Raw genomic sequence first — 20,470 nt, 5'->3', positions numbered from 1 at the left:
TGGCTTTTCGTTACGTTTTGAGCCAGGGTTTAAGTCTCTACGTATCCCTGGCTATCCTGGAATTCTCTTTGTGAACCAGGATGGCCTCGAGCTCACAGACATCCTCCTGCTTCTGCCTCCTGGGTGCTGGGATTAAAGGTCAACAACGTATACCCAAACCGTAATTTTTCAAAACAAACCTCTCGCGCCTCGTTCGCCACGCCGCCGCGTTTCCCCTTTTCACCCGACGCGCCGCGTCGGGGAGAGTGACGTAAGCGGCGGCGCGCGGCGCGGTGTACCCTGGGATATTTAAGTCCGCTCCGCGGCGCGGAGCCGCGATGTCTCCGGCGGCAGCCGCGGCTGGCGGAGTCGAGCGGTCGCGGCCCCCATTGGGTGTACGGGAGGGTCGGGGCCGCGCCCGCGGCTGCGGAGGACCGGCGGGCGCCGCGGCACTCGGCCTAGCGCTGCTCGGCCTTGCGCTCTACCTAGTGCCAGCGGCGGCCGCGCTGGCCTGGCTGGCCGTGGGGGCGAGCGCGGCCTGGTGGGGCCTGAGTCGGGAGCCCCGCGGCCCACGGGGCCTGTCGTCGTTCGTGCGCGACTCGCGCCGCCACCCGCGGCCCGCGCTCACAGCTTCGCCGCCTCCGGCTAAGTCGGCGGTCAACGGCAGCCTCTGTGAGCCCCGCAGCCCGCTTGGAGGCCCCGACCCCGCTGAGCTCTTACTTATGGGCAGCTACCTGGGCAAGCCCGGCCCTCCCCAGCCTGCCGCGGCGCAGGACCCTCGGGACAGGCCGGGCCGCCGCCCACCCTCACGTTCCCCGCCGCCCGCGTCGGCGGCCCAGCGAGTCCACCATGTCTATCCCGCGCTCCCCACCCCGCTTTTACGACCCTCCCGGCGGCTACCCCACCGGTAAGTCATGGCGATCTTTTTTAGGGTCGCTGCGGCTTTAACCTAGGGCTCCACCTGGAAATCCGACTTTCCCTTACTTTTTTCTTTGATGTAACCTCTCCTTTTCTATCACTCCTCTTTCTCTTTATTACTCTCCTGTCTTTTCACTATTTTTTTTTAAAGGTAGGGGGCTTGGTGGTCCAAATGGGCTGATCTCGAACCCTTTCTTTGGTTGAGGCTGTACATGAACTCCTCACCCTCCCGCCTCCACCTTCTGGATGAGGAGTTCAAGGACAGGATTATAGTGCTGTGGTGGGATCGGATCCTCAGCTTCATTCGTGGCTGCAAGCACTCTGCCCATTCATTGCCCAGCCTTTGGTTTTAGTTTTTTCTGAGATACCGATCTCTTGTAGCTCACGTTGTTCCATGAACACAGTCTGTAGGTGAGGATGACTTTGACCCTCCGGCTTGCACCTCCACGGTGCTGGGGTTACAGGTGTGCTGCACCGCAGTCAGCCTAGATTCTGGATGAAGCTTGTGTGTTTGTTCGTTGGGAGGTTTTTGTGTGTTTGTTTGTTTTTCTCCTTAAATCGTGTGGGCCCCTGAGATTGATCTCACGTCATCAGGCTTTTGGCAGCAAGCACCTCTACCCACTCAGCCATGTCACTGGCCCTGATACATGTGTTTGGTTGCGGTGTTGAATACCTGTTCCTGTTTGGCTCCGGCTGTGTGGTGCAGACAAATTGGACAGAGTTATCCTTACACAGCCCATCTGCATGTGCTTCTGACGTACCTGTGTGGGCTTCTGAAGTACTTAGTTTGTTGAAGACCATGGTAGAGACAGCCGTTAAGCAGCTGATCCTCTGCCCTCGGATGGAATGGGAGAAGTTTGCCGTCTAAATGCCGTGTTCCCCGTTGCTTAGAAAAATTGGAGATCTGCTTTGTCAGTGGAAGAGTGCTTTGTCTAGCATGCATTCACCCCTGAGTTTTGTCACTGCTAAAAATAAATAAGAGAGAGAGGTTGATATTCTCTGGAAAGGAAGTGTTGATGCCTCTGTTTCTGCAGTCAGTTGAATTAGGTCTTCCTTTAAGACTCTGTTTCCAGCATGTGTCTCCTATTCCCTACAGAGAGTGTGGGTCTTTATCCAGTCGGTTCGTTATAACACCCCGAAGACGCTATCCCATTCAGCAGGCCCAGTACTCCTTGCTTGGGGCACTGCCAACGGTGTGCTGGAATGGTGGTCACAAGAAGGCTGTGCTGTCTGCACGAAACTCAAGAATGGTGTGTAGCCCAGTGACCGTGAGGATTGCCCCTCCAGACAGCAAGTTACTTCGTTCATCCATGTAAGTGTGTGTGTACAAACGTGTGTATACAGGTAAGCACCTAAGCACCTGCACCTTTATGGAGACCAGAAGGAAGCCTCAGATTTCCTTTATTGCTCTCACTTACTTCCTTGAGGCCAGGGTGTCTCCCTGGCAAGGGATTACAGGGTTATGCCAGATGCCTTAATTGTGTGAGTGCTGGGATCTGAACACCAGTCCTCGTGATTGGGCAGCTCTTCATCACTGAGCCGTTTCTACACACACAACGTGTGTGTGCTCAGTCACACTCTATTCATAGAACAGGTTGACCTGGCCCCAAACTCAGGATGATCTCCTGCTTCTGACTTCTCACTGTTGGGATTGCAGGCTAAGCTACCAGGCCTGACTTACTAATCATGATAGTTTCTACACATATATGAGTTAAGGTCTCAGTTGTCAGTTAGCTTCGGGTTTCTGTTCTGTCCGTGATAGATAAAAATACTGTTTCTAGAATTTTATCTTTTGTTATAGGCCAGAGCAGACACTCAACACAACATTGTCTTCACCATCAAGTAATGTCCCGGACCCTTGTGCCAAGGAGACTGTGCTGAATGCCCTCAGAGAAAAGAAGAAAAGGACAGTGGAGGAAGAAGACCAGCTACCCCTCGATGGCCAGGAAAACAAGAGAAGGTACTTATCAGGAGAGTACTAAACTGGCTTGTCAGGTGAACTCCAGAGAATTTGTGGAAATAGGGTTGATTTCCACGAAGATATCCAGCTCCAATGTGAACTTTGGGACAGCTTGGTAGTAAGGGCTTTAATACAGTTCACTTCCTTTTTTAAAAAAAATATTTATTATGTATACAATATTCTGTCTGTATGCCTGCAGGCCAGAAGAGGGCACCAGACCTCATTACAGATGGTTGTGAGCCACCATGTGGTTGTCGGGAGTTGAACTCAGGACCTTTGGAAGAGCAGGCAATGCTCTTAACCACTGAGCCATCTCTCCAGCCCCCTTTTATTTGGTTTTTCAAGACAGGGTTTCTCTGTGGCTTTGGAGCCTGTCCTGGAACTAGCTCTTGTAGACCAGGCTGGCCTCGAACTCACAGAGATCCGCCTGCCTCTGCCTCCTGAGTGCTGGGATTAAAGGTATGCACCACCACTACCAGGCTCTTCCATTTTTTTCAAGGATTTAATGTACATTGCGGTTTTGACTGTATGTATCGCTATGTGAGGATGCCAGATCCTGTGGAACTGGAGTTACAGACAGTTGTGAACTGCTATGTGGGTGCTGGGAATTGAACCCAGGTCCAACTGCTGATCCTTCTTAACACCTGAGGCATCTTAACCACTGAGCCATTTCTCCAACCCCATGAGTATACTCTTGTGTGTAATGTATAGAGCTTTCCTAACAGCTCTGGAGCACTGGGGGTATGTGGACTGTTACCTTATATTGCAGCTGAATTTGTAATATTTTGATACAAAATCAGCCAGTAAAAACTGATAAATCTGCCAGAAATCGTAGCTGGCACCTGTAATCCCCAGCACTGTGCCAGGAGGACTGGAAGTCCAAAGATAGCCTGGGGCTACATAATGAGTTCTGGTATAGTTTGGACAGAATAACAAGAACCTGATTCAGACTGTGTTTCCTTCTTGTGATGTGCCTGAGTCGCTGAGGTATATTACAGAGTCCTTCTTGCTCTGCTCCTTAGTTAACCAGGATAGTTTTAGAGTAATGGACCTTCCAGAACCCAGTGGTTTGAAATAAACTTTTCTTGTTTAGCATGAAATGTATACTCTACAGAGGTAGTGCTGGGCCCCAGGAATATGAATACTTTCAATTTTCTTTACACTGTTTATTGTGTTTGTGTGAGAGTTGGTTCATAAGTGGAGGGCAGAGCATAGCTTATGAAGGTCTTTTTTTCTACCTATGGGGTGCAAGGATTCCCAGAGTCAAATGAAGGTCAGCAGGCTTGCAACAAGTGCCTTTACCTGCTGAGCTGTATGGCTGGTTTGGGAAATGCTTACAAGGGTTGGGAAGACAGGCACAGTATTTAATGAGGGACTTTTTGGTTTATCACAGGCGCCATGATAGCAGTGGGAGCGGGCATTCAGCATTCGAGCCCCTTGTTGCCAACGGAGTCCCTGCTGCATTTGTGCCCAAGTAAGTTAAACCCTTGGTGATGCTTGGAAAAGTGCACTTTGACAGCTGTAGCTGTCGGCTTTCCTCTTCGCTTTCTGCGTCCTGTCCAGTTCACACTTGACTAATTTGCCATGCTTAGGTATTTTCTCTCCAGTCTCTTGCCATGTTTTTCCACTAACCTGAGTGAGATGCATAGGGAGGGTCTGTGTTTAATGACATTCTATCTGTTGTGCTAGTGTTGTGGTAATCTTTCTGGAATAAGCACGCTGACACCAGTGGGAGTGGAGGAGAGGAGATGTATTCACTAGTGGACCAAAGCCAGGACAGTTCCCAAAAGGCCTTCCTTGCTCCTAGGTCCAGTTTGTGTTCTTATTTTATACTCTAAAGCCATAAGGGGGGGGGGGGAGTGAAAAAGCAAGTGAGATTTTACAGAAGCATATGTGGTAGTCGGGTGGTTTTAAAGGCATATATTACAGTTGACAGGCGTAAGTGTTTGTGTTCAGATTGTTAAGGGCAACAACCTTGTGTTTCTCCAGGTCATTCTATCCCAAGTAGCAAGTGAAATCTTAGAGTGCTTTAAGTAAACTACTAAATAAATGAACAAGTCCGTGTCCAATAATGGTCTTTTCTATCTTTATCTACTTCACTAACATGTTATAGTTGGCCTTTCACAGGAGGTCACAAGATCACAAGGCTTCTGCAGGTCAAGAAATGTTGTAACATGGAATTTAAGATAAATACTAAATATCTACATTTGAATTTTAAAATTTTACAAAAAGTTTGGGCGCAAGGGACATAAGTTCCCCTATGGTAAAAAGGCTGTCTGTGAAGCCTTGTATTCAGCTCACTGTACTGCACTTCAGGAGACATGCACACATCTTGTGGATCACTGAGATGTAAAAGGGCCTGAAATGGGTAAACATTGGTGAGGTGGTTTTGGAGGCTCTAGCCTAGGGGACAGTCTCAGGGGAAACCCAGAGATCCGGGAGCCAGCTGAGATCATGGTCCTCTAAAGCTAAGCACTATTTTTTTTTAGTTTGTTTGTTTGTTTGTTTGTTTATTATGTGTACAACAATCTGCTTCCCACACACCAGAAGAGGGCGCCAGATCTCATAGATGGTTGTGAGCCACCATGTGGTTGCTGGGAATTGAACTCAGGACCTCTGGAAGAGCAGTCAGTGCTCTTAACCTCTGAGCCATCTCTCCAGCCCAAAGCTAAGCACTATTGTGTGAAAGGATGGACCCGCTGGCTGTGGCTGCAGACGGGTTGCACAGGTGAAAATGGAAACACATCTTGCAGAAGTGTCAGTCATCTGGTTTGTGGTTGATGTGGGTTGCCCTGGGATCATAGTGTAGCAAAGCTAGAAACACAGGCCTACAGAGAGGATTATGGGGGAGATTCCTTTTGGGGTTGGAGGCTCAGGAGAGTGGTTGGTTTTGTTGTTGTTGTTGTTAGGTTTGGTTTGGTTTGGTTTGGTTTTTTGAGACTGGGTTTCTCTGTGTAACAGTCCTGGCTGTCCTGGAACTCTCTGTAGAGTAGGCTGGCCTCAAACTCACTGAGATTGCCTGCCTTTGCCTCTCAAGTGCTGGGATTAAAGGTGTGTGCCACCACTGCCTGGCTGAGAGTGGTTGGTTCACTCCAATTTTTCTCTGAACAGCTTTATTGAAGGGCATTAAAGTTCCCCAGAAAGCAAAGTCAAGATGTCATCCTTCCCTCCAACCCCACACGTGTGCTCTGCTCTCTGCGTTCCTGTGTGCGTTCCGTGCTGTGCTTTACTCATTCACTGTGTCAGATATGGGTCACCTTGTCATTTGCTGATAGTGCCGTGAGAATATTATGGCTTTCTTCAAGTTTATTCAAAAAGCTATGTTGCAGCCATGGAGGAAATATTAGAAGAACATATCTTCAGTAGCATGTCTTCTTCCTTTCTGTTAGGCCTGGCTCCCTGAAGAGAAGTCTGGCTTCCCAGAGCTCAGATGACCACTTGAACAAACGGTCTCGCACCTCCTCTGTGAGCTCCCTGACTAGTACATGCACAGGAGGCATCCCCAGCTCCAGCCGCAATGCCATCACCAGCTCCTACAGCTCCACCCGTGGTATCTCTCAGGTATCTCTCAGGGCCACAAACAAAGATGCCGACCACTCTCTGTTGCCTGGCATTGGATCTGTCTCTAGGCTAACAAATACAAAGCCTTAACTAGCAAATAAGATAAAACATCGATCTGTGGGACTGGTATAAATGGAGCTGTTGCTACAGATGGACCACAGGAAAACAGCAGTTCAGTAGGTGGTACTGATGTGGTTGAAAAGGTTCATTCAGGGGCTGGAGAGATGGCTCAGCGGTTAAGAGCACTGACTGCTCTTCCAGAGGTCCTGAATTCAATTCCCAGCAACTATGTGGTGGCTCAAAACCACCTATAATGAGATCTGGTGCCCTCTTCTGGCCTACAGGCAGGATACTGTATAAATAAATAAATAAATGAATAAATAAATAAATCTTTAAAAAAAAAGATTCGTTCATTTTGACGTGTAGATGAGATCTGTAAGCAGTTGGAATTTAGTACATGTTTTTAAAACATGAAGTAGTTGTCGTTCTTGTTTAGAGCTAGTTAATATCTGGGTAGGGAAGCCAGGCAGCTTTGCTTTCAGGCAGACTTGATATTAATATTGACATTGACACTAGTAGCTGTATGGGCTTGCACAGGTAGATCAGTTATCTTTTTTTGTTTGGTTTTGTTTTTGAGACAAGGTGTTATGGATCCCTGGCTCTCCTGAAGTTTGCTATGCTCTCAGTCTGGGCTTGAACTTGCAGTGGCTATCCTGCTTCTGCTTCCCAAGTACTGGGGTTTCAGGCTTGCACCACCACACCCAGTTTGTAGTTTTTAATATGCATAAGCTTACTCTGATAGAATTTCAGAATCTACAAAATAAAGGGTATACCCGTAGATCATCATTGTTGGAATATGTAATGGGTACAAACATTCTTTTAAGATTTATTATTTTGTCGGTTGCAGTGGCATACTCTAAACTTTCGGCTAGCCTGGTCTACATAAAGAATTGCAACCAGGACTATTCAGTGAGACTTCAACTCAAAAAAGGAAAAAAAAAAAACTTATTTATTTGAGTCTGTGTGAATTTAGGTGCACCATATGCATGCATGCAGGTACCCGCAGAAGCCAGAAAGCATCTCCTGGCACTAGAGTCACAGTACTTATGAGCAGCCTGATGTGGGTGCTGGGAACCAAACCTGGACCCTCTACAAGTGCAGCATATGTTTCTTAACTGCTGAGCCATATCTCCAGCCCCTCAAAAAAGTTGTTTTTTATTTTGGTTTGGTTTTGGCTGTCCTGGAACTCACTATATAGACCAGGATGGCCTCAAAATCAGAGCTCCACCATGCCTGGCCTATTCAGAATGTCTCTATAGTCATGTTCTCAGTGGTGGTCTTAGATGTGCCACTCTGCTTGACTTGCAGCTGTGGAAGAGGAGTGGTGGCCCCACCTCGTCCCCCTTTTCTAGCCCAGCTTCCTCTCGCTCCCAGACACCAGAGAGGCCAGCCAAGAAAACAAGGTAATCACCATTCACTTCTGATCACTTTGTATGGATGGGGGGAATGGGGCTTCACAAGGATTGGCTTTTGGGCTTTTATTGTCTCTGACTGAGCAAATCAGAGTCAAGCCCTAGAAGAGCAGCAAGTGCCTGCTACAGTTGTTCCCCTGTCGTGCGGTCAGAGCACACTGATGGTTGGGGTCCCTTCTCTGTCTCGTACTCCAGTGGGAGTGGTGCAGAGGCCACTGGGAGTGGAGTGCAGAGTGGATCGGGTCAGCAGGGAGCCTGGGTCCCTGGCCCCAGCTCACTCTTCACTGGAGCTCGGCTCCCTCGGGGATCAGGTCTGTCGTGTCTGACCCTCCATGCCACCCAGCCTTTTTTATTTTCACCCTGTCTGTCACGGGCCTGCTTTCTCACAGCTTCCCTCCTAGCTCCATCACTAACCCGCTGTTAGAGCCTGAAAATGCAGTCTGGGGCCCTAGACTTGACAGGCTCTGAGTAAAGCTTCGCAGTTCTATGTTTAAAGACCAGATGCTTGTGGCCTCTGTCAACTGCTCACCTCTACTTCTACAAGAAGTGTGACATGGTGATGTGCTGAGACCGGGAGCCACCGTCTTTCTAGACGTTGGCCATGTGTGAGCAAGTGAGGTGCTGTGCACTCCTGGTAGTCTTCCCAAACAAAATCTAGCCTTTTCACCATCCCCACAGAGAGGAGGAGCCGGGTCACCCTTCCAGTTCTTCAGCTCCCTTGGTAACAGACAAGGAGTCCCCAAGAGAAAAGGGTAAGTAGAGAAGCCATGTGGGCTGAGGATGGCGTCTGCAATGGAAGTCAACACCATTGACGTTAACAGAGCATTGCTCTATCTGGGGCGTGGAAGATAATCTGGCTCTTAATAGATCCTTAGTGTGAGAAGAGAGAAAAGCAGACACAGTCCAGTGCTGAATGCAAGGACTGGTAGGTGATAAGCTCATGTGGGGCTCAGGGTCACTCCCATCCCCCAAGCAGTTGTGTGCACCTTTCGAATAACATTGCAGATACTTGCAGGCCATTCACACACAGAAAACATGAAGTCTTCCAACAAAACCATTCTGTCCTGGAGGAGCAGGGAGGCCAGCAAACCTGTGTTTGTCTGTAGTTGCAGATTCAGCCACTGGGAAGCAGCAGAACTCTTGGGCTTCCCCACCCACATCTGGCGGCTCTGGGAAACGCAAACGCAAAGTTCAGTTGTTGCCCTCCCGGCGAGGGGACCAGCTCACCCTGGTATGCCTTGTCCCTCCCTCTCAGCTCTTTTTAGACTCGGGCTGGGAACAGGTTTCTTCCGCTTCTGGGGAGGTCAGCCTAACCTGTCTTTGTTCTCTTGGGTAGCCTCCACCCCCTGAGCTTGGCTATTCCATCACTGCCGAAGACCTGGACATGGAGAGGAAAGCTTCACTGCAGTGGTTTAACAAGGTTTTGGAGGACAAGACAGGTAAGGGTGCAGAGTGCAATGTGATCCAGAGGGCCTGAGCACTTTGCTGTCTTTGAGGTTTGTTTCCACAGCTCTCCTTGGAAGAGAAGTAGTAGAACGCTTGATTCTCCTTTGCTCCAGTTTTGAGTCTAGATTCATCTATCCAAGGCTGTCTTCAAATTCATAACCCTGCTTCAGTCTTCCAAATGCTGGGTTACAGATGGATGCCACCATAGTCAGCTCTTGAATTTTTTGTCCCCTGATTTCACCAGTTTTATTTCCAGTAGCTGTTACTAACACTTTTCCATGGAACCTGAAAGTTTTGTTTTGTTAGTGGAAATGGTGTTGCTGTCTAACCCAGGTTGGCATCACCCTCATAGTCCTTCGACCTCCACTCCAGCACAGACCAAGTGCCACTCCCACCCTCCAGCTTCCTTTGTTTGTTCTTCTCGGGAAAACCTGCTTGGGTCTTCATTGAGACCTGCAGTCTAGCGTCCCATCCATGAGAATAGGGAAACATTTCTGAACAAGCATTTTGGGCTCTGAGCTTCCTGTACCTTTGCTCTGGTACTTGCTAGAAGATTGTCTCTCCTCCTCAGATGATGCCCCCACCTCGGCCACTGAAACCCCACCTGCCACCAATCCTCCTTTCACGTTCACCCTGCCTGCTGCGGGGCCTGCCGCCTCACCAGCCTCCCTCCCAGCTCCTAGCTCTAACCCACTGTTGGAGAGCTTGAAGAAGATGCAGGACTCTCCAGCCCCACCATCCTCAGGTAAGAAGAGCATTCTGTCCTGTAATGACAGGCTTTTGACATGTCGCAGGTATAGAGCCTGTTGGTTCTGGGCTTCAGAAAGCCCTGGTCTGGAAATATATAGGAAGGCAGACTGTCATACTGGGTTCATGATTCAAAGGCATCCGCCCTAGCTGCCCTAAGTCTGTGTCATCTATGAGAATTATATTATGTCTTCCCTGAGAAGTATCTGCAATATGACATGATCCTTCCCCATAAGGTGTCCTAGCTTTCTGGATCCCAAGCCTAGAATAACTAAAATCCCTTTCTGTCTGGGCAAGGCTGGTAAACCTTGCCAGCTGGTACATCCATGCTACCGCACATGGACACAGCAGTGTAGCTGTGCTCCTCACACTGGAGTGCAGGCGTGGTGATGCAACTCTCGGGGCTCACAGGCACTGCCTTGCTGGGCTGGTAAACAGGATGGGTCTTTGTTAGATGAGCAGGCGCATGTAGGTAAGTAGACATCAGAGTTGAGCATTTTCCTTCATGACCCCACATGCAGCCCCAGATAGGCTCCCCTGCTTTCTTCCGTCTTTCCTGGAATCTGGGAGTGGAAATAATGCCTTCTTGGGTCCCTGTACGTTGGTGGTGCTGAGCATGCCAAGTGCCGCCTGCAGAGGACCTCAGAACTCATCTTACTTCCTTTTCTCACAGAACCTGCTGCAGCAGCAACTACTGCAGCCCCTTCACCTCCGAAGACACCCAGCCTCCTGACCCCTGTTGTCTCACCACTGACAGAGCCAGTGGCCAGCACCTCCTCGGACTCCAAACCTACAGACACCTTCCTGGGGCTGACTCCTGCTTCATCTGCCACACCACTTACTGACACCAAGTCCCCTGGGGTCCCTCAGGCTGAGCAGTCTGCCAGCACCCCAGCCCCCACGGCTCCCTCCCCGACCCCAAAGCCCAGCATGCTGTTCGGGATGCTGAGCCCACCTGCCAACTCTTCCTCCCTTGCCATGCCTGGCCCAGCTTCTGCTTCTCCCATGTTTAAGCCCATTTTTATGGCCACACCTAAAAGTGAGGATGATAGCCCCTTGCCATCTAGCTCCTCAGCCACCACTACAGCCTCGTCCAACACCACCCTCTCCACCACAGCCAGTACTACAACTCACACCTTCAAGCCTATTTTTGACAGTGTGGAGCCATTTACAACCATGCCCCTGTCAGCCCCCTTCTCCCTGAAGCAGACGACTGCTACAGCCACCACTACAGCCACACCAGCCCCTCTCTTCGCTGGCCTGGCTACTGCCACCTCCACAGTGGCCTCTGGCACCACAACTTCTGCCTCAAAGCTTGTGTTTGGCTTTGGAGTGACCTCTGTGGCCAGCACTGCCAGCAATACCATGACTTCCACCTCCCAGCCACTTCTGTTCGGGGGAGGTCCCTCTGTCACTGCTGCCAGTTCTGCCCCAGCCCTGCCTTCCATCTTCCAGTTTGGCAAGCCCCCTGTGACAGCAGCATCTGCAGCAGGCACCTCTTTTAGCCAGCCCCTTGGCAGTTCTGCTCAGACAGCGGCCAGCAGTAGCAGTGGCACTAGTGGCTTCAGTGGCTTTGGCAGCACCCTCACCACCTCCACCTCAGCCCCTGCCACCACCAGCCAGCCTACACTTACCTTCAGCAACACTGTCACCCCTACCTTCAACATTCCCTTTAGCTCTGGTGCCAAGCCTGCACTCCCAGCCTACCCCGGAGCCAACCCACAGCCCACGTTTGGAGCCACTGAGGGGGCCACCAAGCCAGCACTTGCCCCAAGTTTTGGCAGCTCTTTCACGTTTGGCAACTCTGTGGCCTCAGCCCCTTCTGCAGCTCCAGCACCGGCCACCTTTGGTAGTGCTGCACAGCCGGCTTTTGGCGGGTTGAAAGCCACAGCCTCCACCTTTGGCACCCCTGCCAGCACACAGCCCGCTTTTGGTAGCACCACATCTGTATTTTCCTTTGGTTCAGCCACCACTTCTGGCTTTGGTGCCACCACACAGACCACCAACAGTGGAAGCAGCAGCTCTTTATTTGGCAGCTCTGCTCCATCCCCGTTCACATTTGGTGGCTCAGCAGCTTCTTCTGGCAGTGGAGGCTTTGGGCTTAGTGCTACTCCAGGCACTGGCTCCACCTCTGGAACTTTCAGCTTTGGATCTGGACAGAGCGGGACCACGGGCACCACCACCTCCTTTGGGGGAAGCCTGAGTCAGAACACCCTGGGCACAACCAGTCAGAGCTCACCTTTCGCCTTCAGTGTGGGCAGTACGCCTGAAAGCAAGCCTGTGTTTGGAGGTAAGATTGGGAGCTGTTAATAAGGCTTAGTGTATAACAGCCTACAAGTAAGTTGTAGGCAGTCCAAGCTAGTTAATGATGGAGGGGCCCTGTGTAGGCCGGAAAGGTTTCTGGAGGGCTGGAGGGGATAAGACCTGTTCTTAGAGAGCACCCACATCCAGTGACTCTCAGCTGCTTATATCTGTAGCTCCAAGGGATCTGGTGCTGCTCTCTGACCTCCACAGACACGCACACACAATTTTTAAAATAATCTTAGGAAGATAGATGTATTTTGATACATGTATGTCTGTGAACCATATGCATGCTGGTGCTCCAGCAGCCGGAAGAGGGTGGTAGATCGATCCTCTGGGACTTGAGCTGCCATTTTTGGGCTGGGATTGAACCTGGGTTCTCTGGAACCATTAAGCTCTCTCCAGCCCCATTTAAAAACAAAAATCATAATGCCTTTGAGGAAATAGTGAATGGAAGGGAAAATGTTTGTGGTTTGTGTTTGGTATATACATGTGTGTACAGCCACATTCAGCTTTATTTTATAGTTACTCATGCTTACACAGCAAGTTCTTTTAATTCACCAAGCCATCTCCCCAACCCATTTTAACTTACGTGTGTGTGTGTGTGTGTGTGTGTGTGTGTGTGTAGGCTCTCACTCTCTCATGTGTATGCATTGCCATCATGTACAGGTAGAGATCAGAGTACAACTTCGTGGAGTTGGTTCTCCCCTTCCCCTTTTCTTAAATTCTAGGAATATACCACAGATCACTGGTCTTTTACTGCAAGTGCTTTTACTCACTGAGCCATCTCACTGACTTCTTGGTTTGTGTGTGTGTGTGTGTGTGTGTGTGTGTGTTTCCAAGTGTAACTCAGGCTGCCCTCAAACTCAAGATCTTCATACTCCAACTTCCCAACTGCTGTGGTAGTGGGCATCCATGTTGGCAGCCGGGGAAGGTAGTTAGTGTCAGGGCACAGCAACAGAAGCAGGGATGGTGGGTTCATTAGCAGAGACAGGCAAGATTGGCTAGTTAGAGTAGAAGGCTGGTCATAGCCAGGGTTTCTTGTTGGGATTTTTTTTTAAATATTTATTTATTTATTACGTATACAATATTCTGTCTGTGTGTGTATGCCTGCAGGCCAGAAGAGGGCACCAGACCCCATTACAGATGGTTGTGAGCCACCATGTGGTTGCTGGGAATTGAACTCAGGACCTTTGGAAGAGCAGGCAATGCGCTTAACCTCTGAGCCATCTCTCCAGCCCCTCTTGTTGGGATTTTAAATATCTAGGGAAGTCACAGAATTTCAAGTTGAAGGGTAAAGAGATCTTGTTTGCTGTGTGCAGGGTGAATTTTGGCCCTAAAAGCTACTGACCTTTTTGGTAAATAAGGGAGAAAGAAGCTCTTGAGGAAAGTGGGGAGGTGAGAGGTGGGCCTGTGGATGAGTCTTCCAGGACAGTGAGAAAAGGGATATAGCTAGAGAAAGTATATGGTTTGCCAGGTGGTTGGTTTTAGGTTTTGGAAACATGATAAGTTCATACGCAGTGTTCAGAGGCTCAAGCAACCTCTAGATTGAGCAGGTGGATGAGACTGGGGAGATGGCTCAACGGTCAAAGTGCTTGCCACTTTAGTGTGAGGATTTGGGTTCAGTCCCCAATACTCAGTAGCTAGGTGAGGCAGTGTATATCTGTAATCCCAGTGCTGAGTGTGTGGAGGTAGGCAGATCCCGTGGACTTATTGGCCAGTCTTGCCAAAATAGCCAGGTCCAAACTGGTGAGAGACTCTGGAATACACCCACTGTCAACCTCTACACTCCATGAATGAGTATTGCACTGGTGCAAATACACACACCAGACAGATAACACATAGGGAGAGTGTGTGAGTGGTGTTGACACCAAAGGATCAGGAGTCTTTCTCACTAATGGTGGTGGGGAGGGTGACGGTTCAGAGTCCTTTTTGGGGAAGAAAGGAATGATTGACAGGTGACACTATAGGTGATCAGGACTGATGATCTGAACCAGGAGTTGGGCTGGGAGTTGTGTGCATCCCTGTTATCCCAGCACTTAGGTTTGGGCAGGAGGTTGGAGAGTTCCAGGCCAACCTGGGCTTCATAACAGACTCAGTCTCAAAATTAGCAAAACAAAAGAATTGGGTGTTTGAGGTAGGAGAGGTGAAAAGTGGCCTTGGAAACAATGTCAGAACAAAGCAGCCCTGATGTAATCATGCAGGCTGAGCAGGAGCCATTTCCAGAGGGCATCCTGGGAGGATTGGGGCCCTACAAGGTGAGTGTGAGAGGGAAGGCAGGGAACCAGGGAGATGAGGCAGATCAGGATTAACCTGTCAGCCCCACACATCCTGCTGCAGTTACACACGGAGGGGTGGCGGAGACCACCTTCCTCAGCACTAGGTACAAGGGGATAGGTCTGACACCTGCCCGGTCTCTGCAGCTCTTCTGTCTGTTCCCGCTAGGTACATCCACACCCACCTTTGGGCAGAGTACCCCTACCCCTGGAATAGGCACCGCTGGCAGCAGCCTCTCATTTGGGGCCTCCTCAGCACCTGCCCAAGGCTTTGTTGGAGTCGGAACTTTCGGTAAGGAGACAGTCTGTTGCCAGCATGACACCCCGTCCCTTGGGCCAGGAGTGATCAGGATAGCAGATTGCTGGCCCTCAGGGTTTAGGGTAGTTGAACAGTAGAGTGGAGCCTTCTCTGGAAACTCAGGCATTTGGGAAGCAAGTGCTGGTGGGTTTTTTGTTTTGTGTTGTTTTGTACAGGTTTATTTTACTTGCTTTGGTGTTCCTGCATGTTTCTGGTGGGTTCCTGCCAAGGCCTGGGAGGACTGCCAACAGGTTCAGAAGCCCTGGTGGAACACCTATGCTTCTGCTGTTGAACTAACTTCTCAGAGCAAGGCACCAGGTACATTTTCTGTGGCAGCAGGTGCCCTGATGAGGTCTTGTCAACTCTTTCCAGGATCAGCGGCCCCTTCGTTTTCCATTGGCGCGGGATCCAAGACCCCAGGGGCTCGACAGCGACTTCAGGCCCGAAGGCAGCATACCCGCAAGAAGTAACCTGCCTCTTGGCTCCACTCTCCCATCCCTTGCCCAGATATGGACCTCAGCACCTGCTAGGAAGAGCCTCTGACCCTTCGAATTCCATAGCAAACCCAGCCCATCACCAGGGCAGAAGTGGCAGCCTGGCCCTTTCTGTTCTAGAGAAAGTGGGTGCCCCAGGGAGGGCAGAAGCCCGATACTTGAACAGTCCCACTGGTGAGGCTGGAGAACTGAAGAAACATCTGTACATATTGTCCTCTCGCTGCCCCAGCGCTTGTTTAGTGTGTAGCCTAGGCGGCCTCCCCTTTCCTTGAGCACCGTCTCTGCTAGAGGGTGCGTGGAACCCACCTGGGTCCCTAATATACATCAGGTGGGATTGGGGGAGACAATGTCCCTGAGCTTTGCCTGCTTGGCTTGGCCATAAGAAGTGGTTCTCTTCCTCTGGTTCCTTCAGGGTCTCTCATTTCTTGCTGCTTTGTCCCTCACCTGTCCTGTAAGATTCATTCCTTTTAAATGGCAGTGAATCTTGCTTTGCCTTGGAGACCCCAGTGGGCGCTGCTCGCCTCTTCTGCCAAGTCTGTTTCATCTCCAGCCCTCTGCCAGTCCAGCCTCCAAAAGGTTGGCAGTTCAAGACTTAGCCTGGCAGAGCCAGGGGAGAAGTTTGCTCCATAAAGTTCTGGGGCAGGCAGACTGCCCACCACTGCTTCTAGCTGCCTCTTCACCTGCCCGCCACCCCACGGGCCACTTTGCCTCTTCGGGATTGTATTTTCCAAGCCTTGTATTGTGTTTGTCTGATGTTAATGTGTGTTGCTCCTTGAATCGAGTTTGGAGGAAGAATTGAATTGTATGCGTGGCGGCATGTTGATAATGCCGGACTCAATGTCGCCTGGGCCCTCCTGGGCCTAGCTAATTGAATGCTGAAAGTGGCACCGCGTGACAGCCACAGTACTGACTCCTGAATTCTCAATAGTGTTTTGAATTAAGGGCTGGCAGCCCAGGGGATGGAGCCTGTAGGAGCAGACTTCCCTTTGGTCCTCCCCCACGTAACACACCCCAGGCAAGGGCATCTTTTGCCTGAGTTTGGAGTTGTAGATTAATGAACTACACTTTTAGGTTCCTAATAGTTGTATCCCGAAAAGGGTCCTTCTCCGCCTGTCTTTCCTTCTAAAAACCACACCCTTAGGCCCCAGAGCCTGGCTGCCATGCCCATCCTCTTTGGGAGAAGTATGAATGCGTGTGTCTAAATTAAAAGAAAAAAATATTTAAACGTTTTTTAACAAAATAAAAATTTATTTTTATATTTAAGCTAAATTGCCTTTTAAATTCCTTCAAGCTTGGTTCACTGAGGTGGTTAAATATAAATGCTATTGAATAGTAGGAATTAGCTGTATAGTATGCCTGTGTGAAGGAGGAGCTCGTGGCTGTCCCCAGCAGCTCTCCTGAGGGGGCGGGGCTCCTTCTGGACATGTCGTATAAGTGTAATTCTTACTTTATAAACAATGTGATGTAGCTGTAACTGGTCCCTTCCCTTTGTGACTGGCAGGGTTTAAGATGGGTTGTGTGGAGCTGGGAAAGAGCTGGACCTCGTCCCAATGCCTTTGGGGATGGGGATAGGTGGGGGGTCTGCACAGGAAGCCTCTACCTGTGCCTCAGGTAAGGAAGGGGGCCTCCCTGCAATTCAGTCTGAGCTAATTACCTCAGCTCCACAGCAGGCCTGCTTCTAGGGCCCCTGAAGAGGCGTCCTGGCATAGCCTCGGTGTGTGAGCACATTTGTCCGTGCTCACGCTGGACAGGGAGGCTGGGGCTTCCCACCACAGACTGAGTTCCTGTGAGCGTAGCTAAGATTTTTAGTATGAATGTGAGATTGTTCTTGCTTATGTCATTAAAAATAAAACTGTGATCTGTCATAGACCTGAATCTGCTCTTTATTTGTAAAGCAAAGACTTTACTGGTAGGACTGTAGCTGCCCAGTGAGGGCCAGGATATCATCTGCCCTTCCCAGAGGAGTCAGGTTCCCACACAGTGAGGGTGGTTTTACTGGTTGTAGGGCTCACAGTGGCCACTATGTGCTTGGCTGCATGCTGGCACCAGCTGCTGCTTTGCGTCTTTTCTTTCTCTTTGGAGCTTTGCTGAGAGGTTCTGGAGCCAGTACTTTGTCCTGTGGGGCTGGGCTGGAAGAATAGGCCAAAGGTTAGCAGGTATGATGGCCCACATCTTTAATTCTAACACTCAGGAGGCTAGGCTCAAACTCTTCATCTACCTACACACTGAGTTGTAAGCCAATCAGTTACATACACAGCCCCTGCCTTAAACAAAAACTTGGCTCCCCTTCACTCACCTAGACACCACTTCTGCCCGTTCAAACACAGCAATGAAGAAGCCGCCAGTGAGTGTAGTCTCAGGGGAAGCCCGGAGACAGTGTTCAGACCCTGGGAAGGTATTCAGACCTCGGTGAGGCCACGTGGGTAGGACAGGAGCTAGTCTGTGGAGAAGGAGAGGACTCAGACCCTGATGAGAAGTAGCCATGACCTCTCTCTCTGGGGACACCATTACCTGAAGACCCCTGAGTTCTGCTGTAGAGCCTCTTGGACCACATCTTCATTCTCTTCTTGGCAAAGGGAACATGTGGAGTAGACTAGGCGCTGCAGAGAGGGGAAGGCGAGTGCATGGCACAGAGCCCGCTGCTGGAACCCTGCCAAGGCCTGCAAGCGCTCCTTGCTAGGTGTGCCTCCCCCATGTTCCTCCAGCTGCCGGCTCAGCATACCTATGGAAAAGGCGCTGCAATTATGAACCCATTTCCCACCAAAATCCCCATTTTATAAACGAGAGCATTTGCCTATAGTACAAGTCAGAAGTAATACCAAGATTAACTGGTAGCCTTTAGTGTCCAAGTTGCTGTGGGGCTAGACCACAGCTACATTATCCCCATCTCACCAGAGCCACTACAAGAAGGATCCAGCAAGATGTACTGGACCTGGCCATAGCGCTGGTCAGTGGGAGAAACTGTCAGGAAGTCCTTCTCTGCTAACTCGCAGCAAGAGACCCCAGCTCGAGCCAGTAATGTAGCCATGGCTGCCAGCCGCTTAGCATCCTGGTCGAAAGCAAAGATCTTCCTAGGGAAGAGAGCAGAGGCATAATGAACTAAGAAGTTGTTTTAAACTAAGACTTCTAGGGTACTTTTAGGGGCTAGAGAGAGGGCTCTGCAGTTAAGAGCACTGTCAGCTCTTCCAGAGGTCCTGAGTTCAATTCCTAGAAACCACATGGTGGTTCATGGCCATCCATACTGGGATCTGATGCCCTCTTTTGGCAAGCAGGCATATATGTAGATAGAGCCCCATATACATAAAATAAAACTTCTATGTGTCTGTATGCCACATGTGTGTAGATGCCTGTGGAGGTCAGAAAAAGTGATGGAACCCAGGGAGCTAGAGTTAAAGAACTTGTGTGCCACCTGATATGAGTGCTGGGTACCAAACTCAGGTCCTCTGGAAGAGCAGCAAGTGCTCACTGCGTCATTTTGTCAGCCCCCGAACTAAGAATTTATAGAGCATGGAGCCCCAAAAGAACATCAAACTGTAACATACTAAGCCAGGACGTAGGTCTGGGGCTGTGGCTCAGTAATAGAGTGCTTACCTGGCACATATAAGGCTTTGGGGATTCAATCCCCAATACACTACCACCCAAAATAAAACAAATGGCTTATAGGGGTTCCAACCACGGATAACCAGCCTGGGAAGAACCCCAAGGGCTGAGGGAGCCTTGTCCCAAGCCTATGAGCTGTCCAGAGCCACGCTCTCAATCTGTATCATCCGGTGAGACTTTTTACCCACAAAGCACATGATTTGACCACACCTGTCCCCCTGCCTCAAAGCTCATTGCCAGCACTCACCCCTGGTTCTTCAGAAGAGCAGCAATGTAACTGGTCTTGTTGCCAGGGGCAGCGCAGGCATCAATGACATGGGAGCCTGGCGGGGGAGACAGCAGCATGGCTGGGAGGCAGCTGGCCTAGCAGGGCAGCAGATGTGGACAGCTGAGTGAACACAGAGCCGTGAAGGCACTCCCCCCACATCCTCCCTTTCCCCATCTGCCCCCCCAACCTTATCCTGCAGGATGAGATGGCCAGCGCGGTAGAGTGGATGCTCATGCAGATCTGTCTGTGCAGGGAACACAAGCAGCTCAGGCAACAAAGGATCCAAAAGAAAATGTTGCCCCTTGAGGGTCCGCAAGTCCTCTAGGCTGGCAGGGAAAAACCACTGGTTAGGTTTTGTTTTTAGCCTTTGTGTGTCTAGGTGTTTTGTCTGCATCAGCGTGCAGGCAATGCCTGTGGAGACCAAAAGAGGGCATCGGCGTCCCTAGGATTGCAGGTGCAGATGTTTGTGACTTTTTGTGAAACTCAAGTTAGCAAATCAAACACCAGTTTTTAAGATGAGACATTCTAATGCAATATAATCCAGACAGACTAGTCTGATATTTCCAGGCTAAGGGATAGTAGTATGACTATAGGGCAATACTGAAGCCTTTGTTTTCCGTATTTAGACCATTATGTTTCTAAAAGAGCAGAAACTATATGTGCAGCAAAACACTGTAGTCCCTAATATACAGTAGTCTCAAATATGTAGTGTCTGTGGGCTGGGCCGGAGTGGGCAGTGTAAAGTGCATTGCTGTGGGTTCAGAGCCCAGGGCAGACGATGCCACGTAATTACACACAGACACATGCTGCTAAAAGCACCCTGGATTTATGGATCTTTGATTATGAATGGACTGTGCTCGTGGTGTCTTCGGAAACCGTCTACTGTTTCCAAATAGTGCAAACTGTAGATTGTCCTTGCAGCCTGTGGGGTCTTGACCTACAGCTGAAGAGACTGTCATCTAGACAAGAGACTGGAAAGGGGACAGGGAGCAGTTAGGCTGAAGAACAAATGGAGAGGTCGCCAGAACGTAGACAAAGAATTGCAGGAGTAGCAGTTTAGGGTTAAAAAAAAAAATAGGTCTCAGAAGATGATGAGGAAAAAACTGCTGGGGGGGACGCTGGAGACACGGCTCAGCAGCTAGGAGCACAC

The 20,470-nt window shown here is 50.0% G+C and overlaps 2 protein-coding genes across 4 annotated transcripts in view; one reads left to right on the top strand and one right to left on the bottom strand.

Moving 5' to 3' along the window:
* Positions 1–287: 287 nt before the first annotated feature.
* Pom121c (POM121 transmembrane nucleoporin C) lies at positions 288–17,321 on the top strand. Its single transcript, XM_050129283.1, has 13 exons — positions 288–886; positions 1,994–2,209; positions 2,699–2,857; positions 4,251–4,331; positions 6,247–6,418; positions 7,787–7,881; positions 8,569–8,642; positions 8,997–9,121; positions 9,227–9,329; positions 9,908–10,081; positions 10,757–12,373; positions 14,830–14,952; positions 15,331–17,321. The coding sequence occupies exons 1-13, from the start codon at positions 318–320 to the stop codon at positions 15,426–15,428; spliced, it is 3,606 nt and encodes a 1,201-aa protein (XP_049985240.1). The 5' UTR covers positions 288–317; the 3' UTR covers positions 15,429–17,321.
* Nsun5 (NOP2/Sun RNA methyltransferase 5) overlaps positions 17,318–20,470 on the bottom strand; it is a 5,514-nt gene continuing 2,361 nt past the window's right edge. Inside the window, exons 5-10 of one of the 3 annotated variants that reach the window (XM_050129284.1) lie at positions 19,508–19,646; positions 19,300–19,415; positions 18,345–18,523; positions 17,964–18,174; positions 17,749–17,892; positions 17,318–17,581 (exon numbers count right to left, since the gene is read on the bottom strand). In XM_050129284.1, coding sequence (XP_049985241.1) covers positions 17,473–17,581; positions 17,749–17,892; positions 17,964–18,174; positions 18,345–18,523; positions 19,300–19,415; positions 19,508–19,646 — 898 coding nt within the window. In that variant the 3' untranslated portion in view covers positions 17,318–17,472. The remainder of the gene's footprint in view (positions 17,582–17,748; positions 17,893–17,963; positions 18,175–18,344; positions 18,524–19,299; positions 19,416–19,507; positions 19,647–20,470) is intronic. The other 2 variants (XM_050129285.1, XR_007589661.1) reach the window with 2 other exon arrangements.

Source organism: Alexandromys fortis, unplaced genomic scaffold (assembly GCF_014885135.2).
Source record: "Alexandromys fortis isolate MF-2015 unplaced genomic scaffold, M_Fortis_MF-2015_v1.1 scaffold_312, whole genome shotgun sequence".
Lineage (NCBI taxonomy): Eukaryota > Metazoa > Chordata > Mammalia > Rodentia > Cricetidae > Alexandromys > Alexandromys fortis.
The sequence above is the reverse complement of the archived record's forward strand: the minus strand, read 5'-3'. Positions and strand labels throughout refer to the sequence as shown.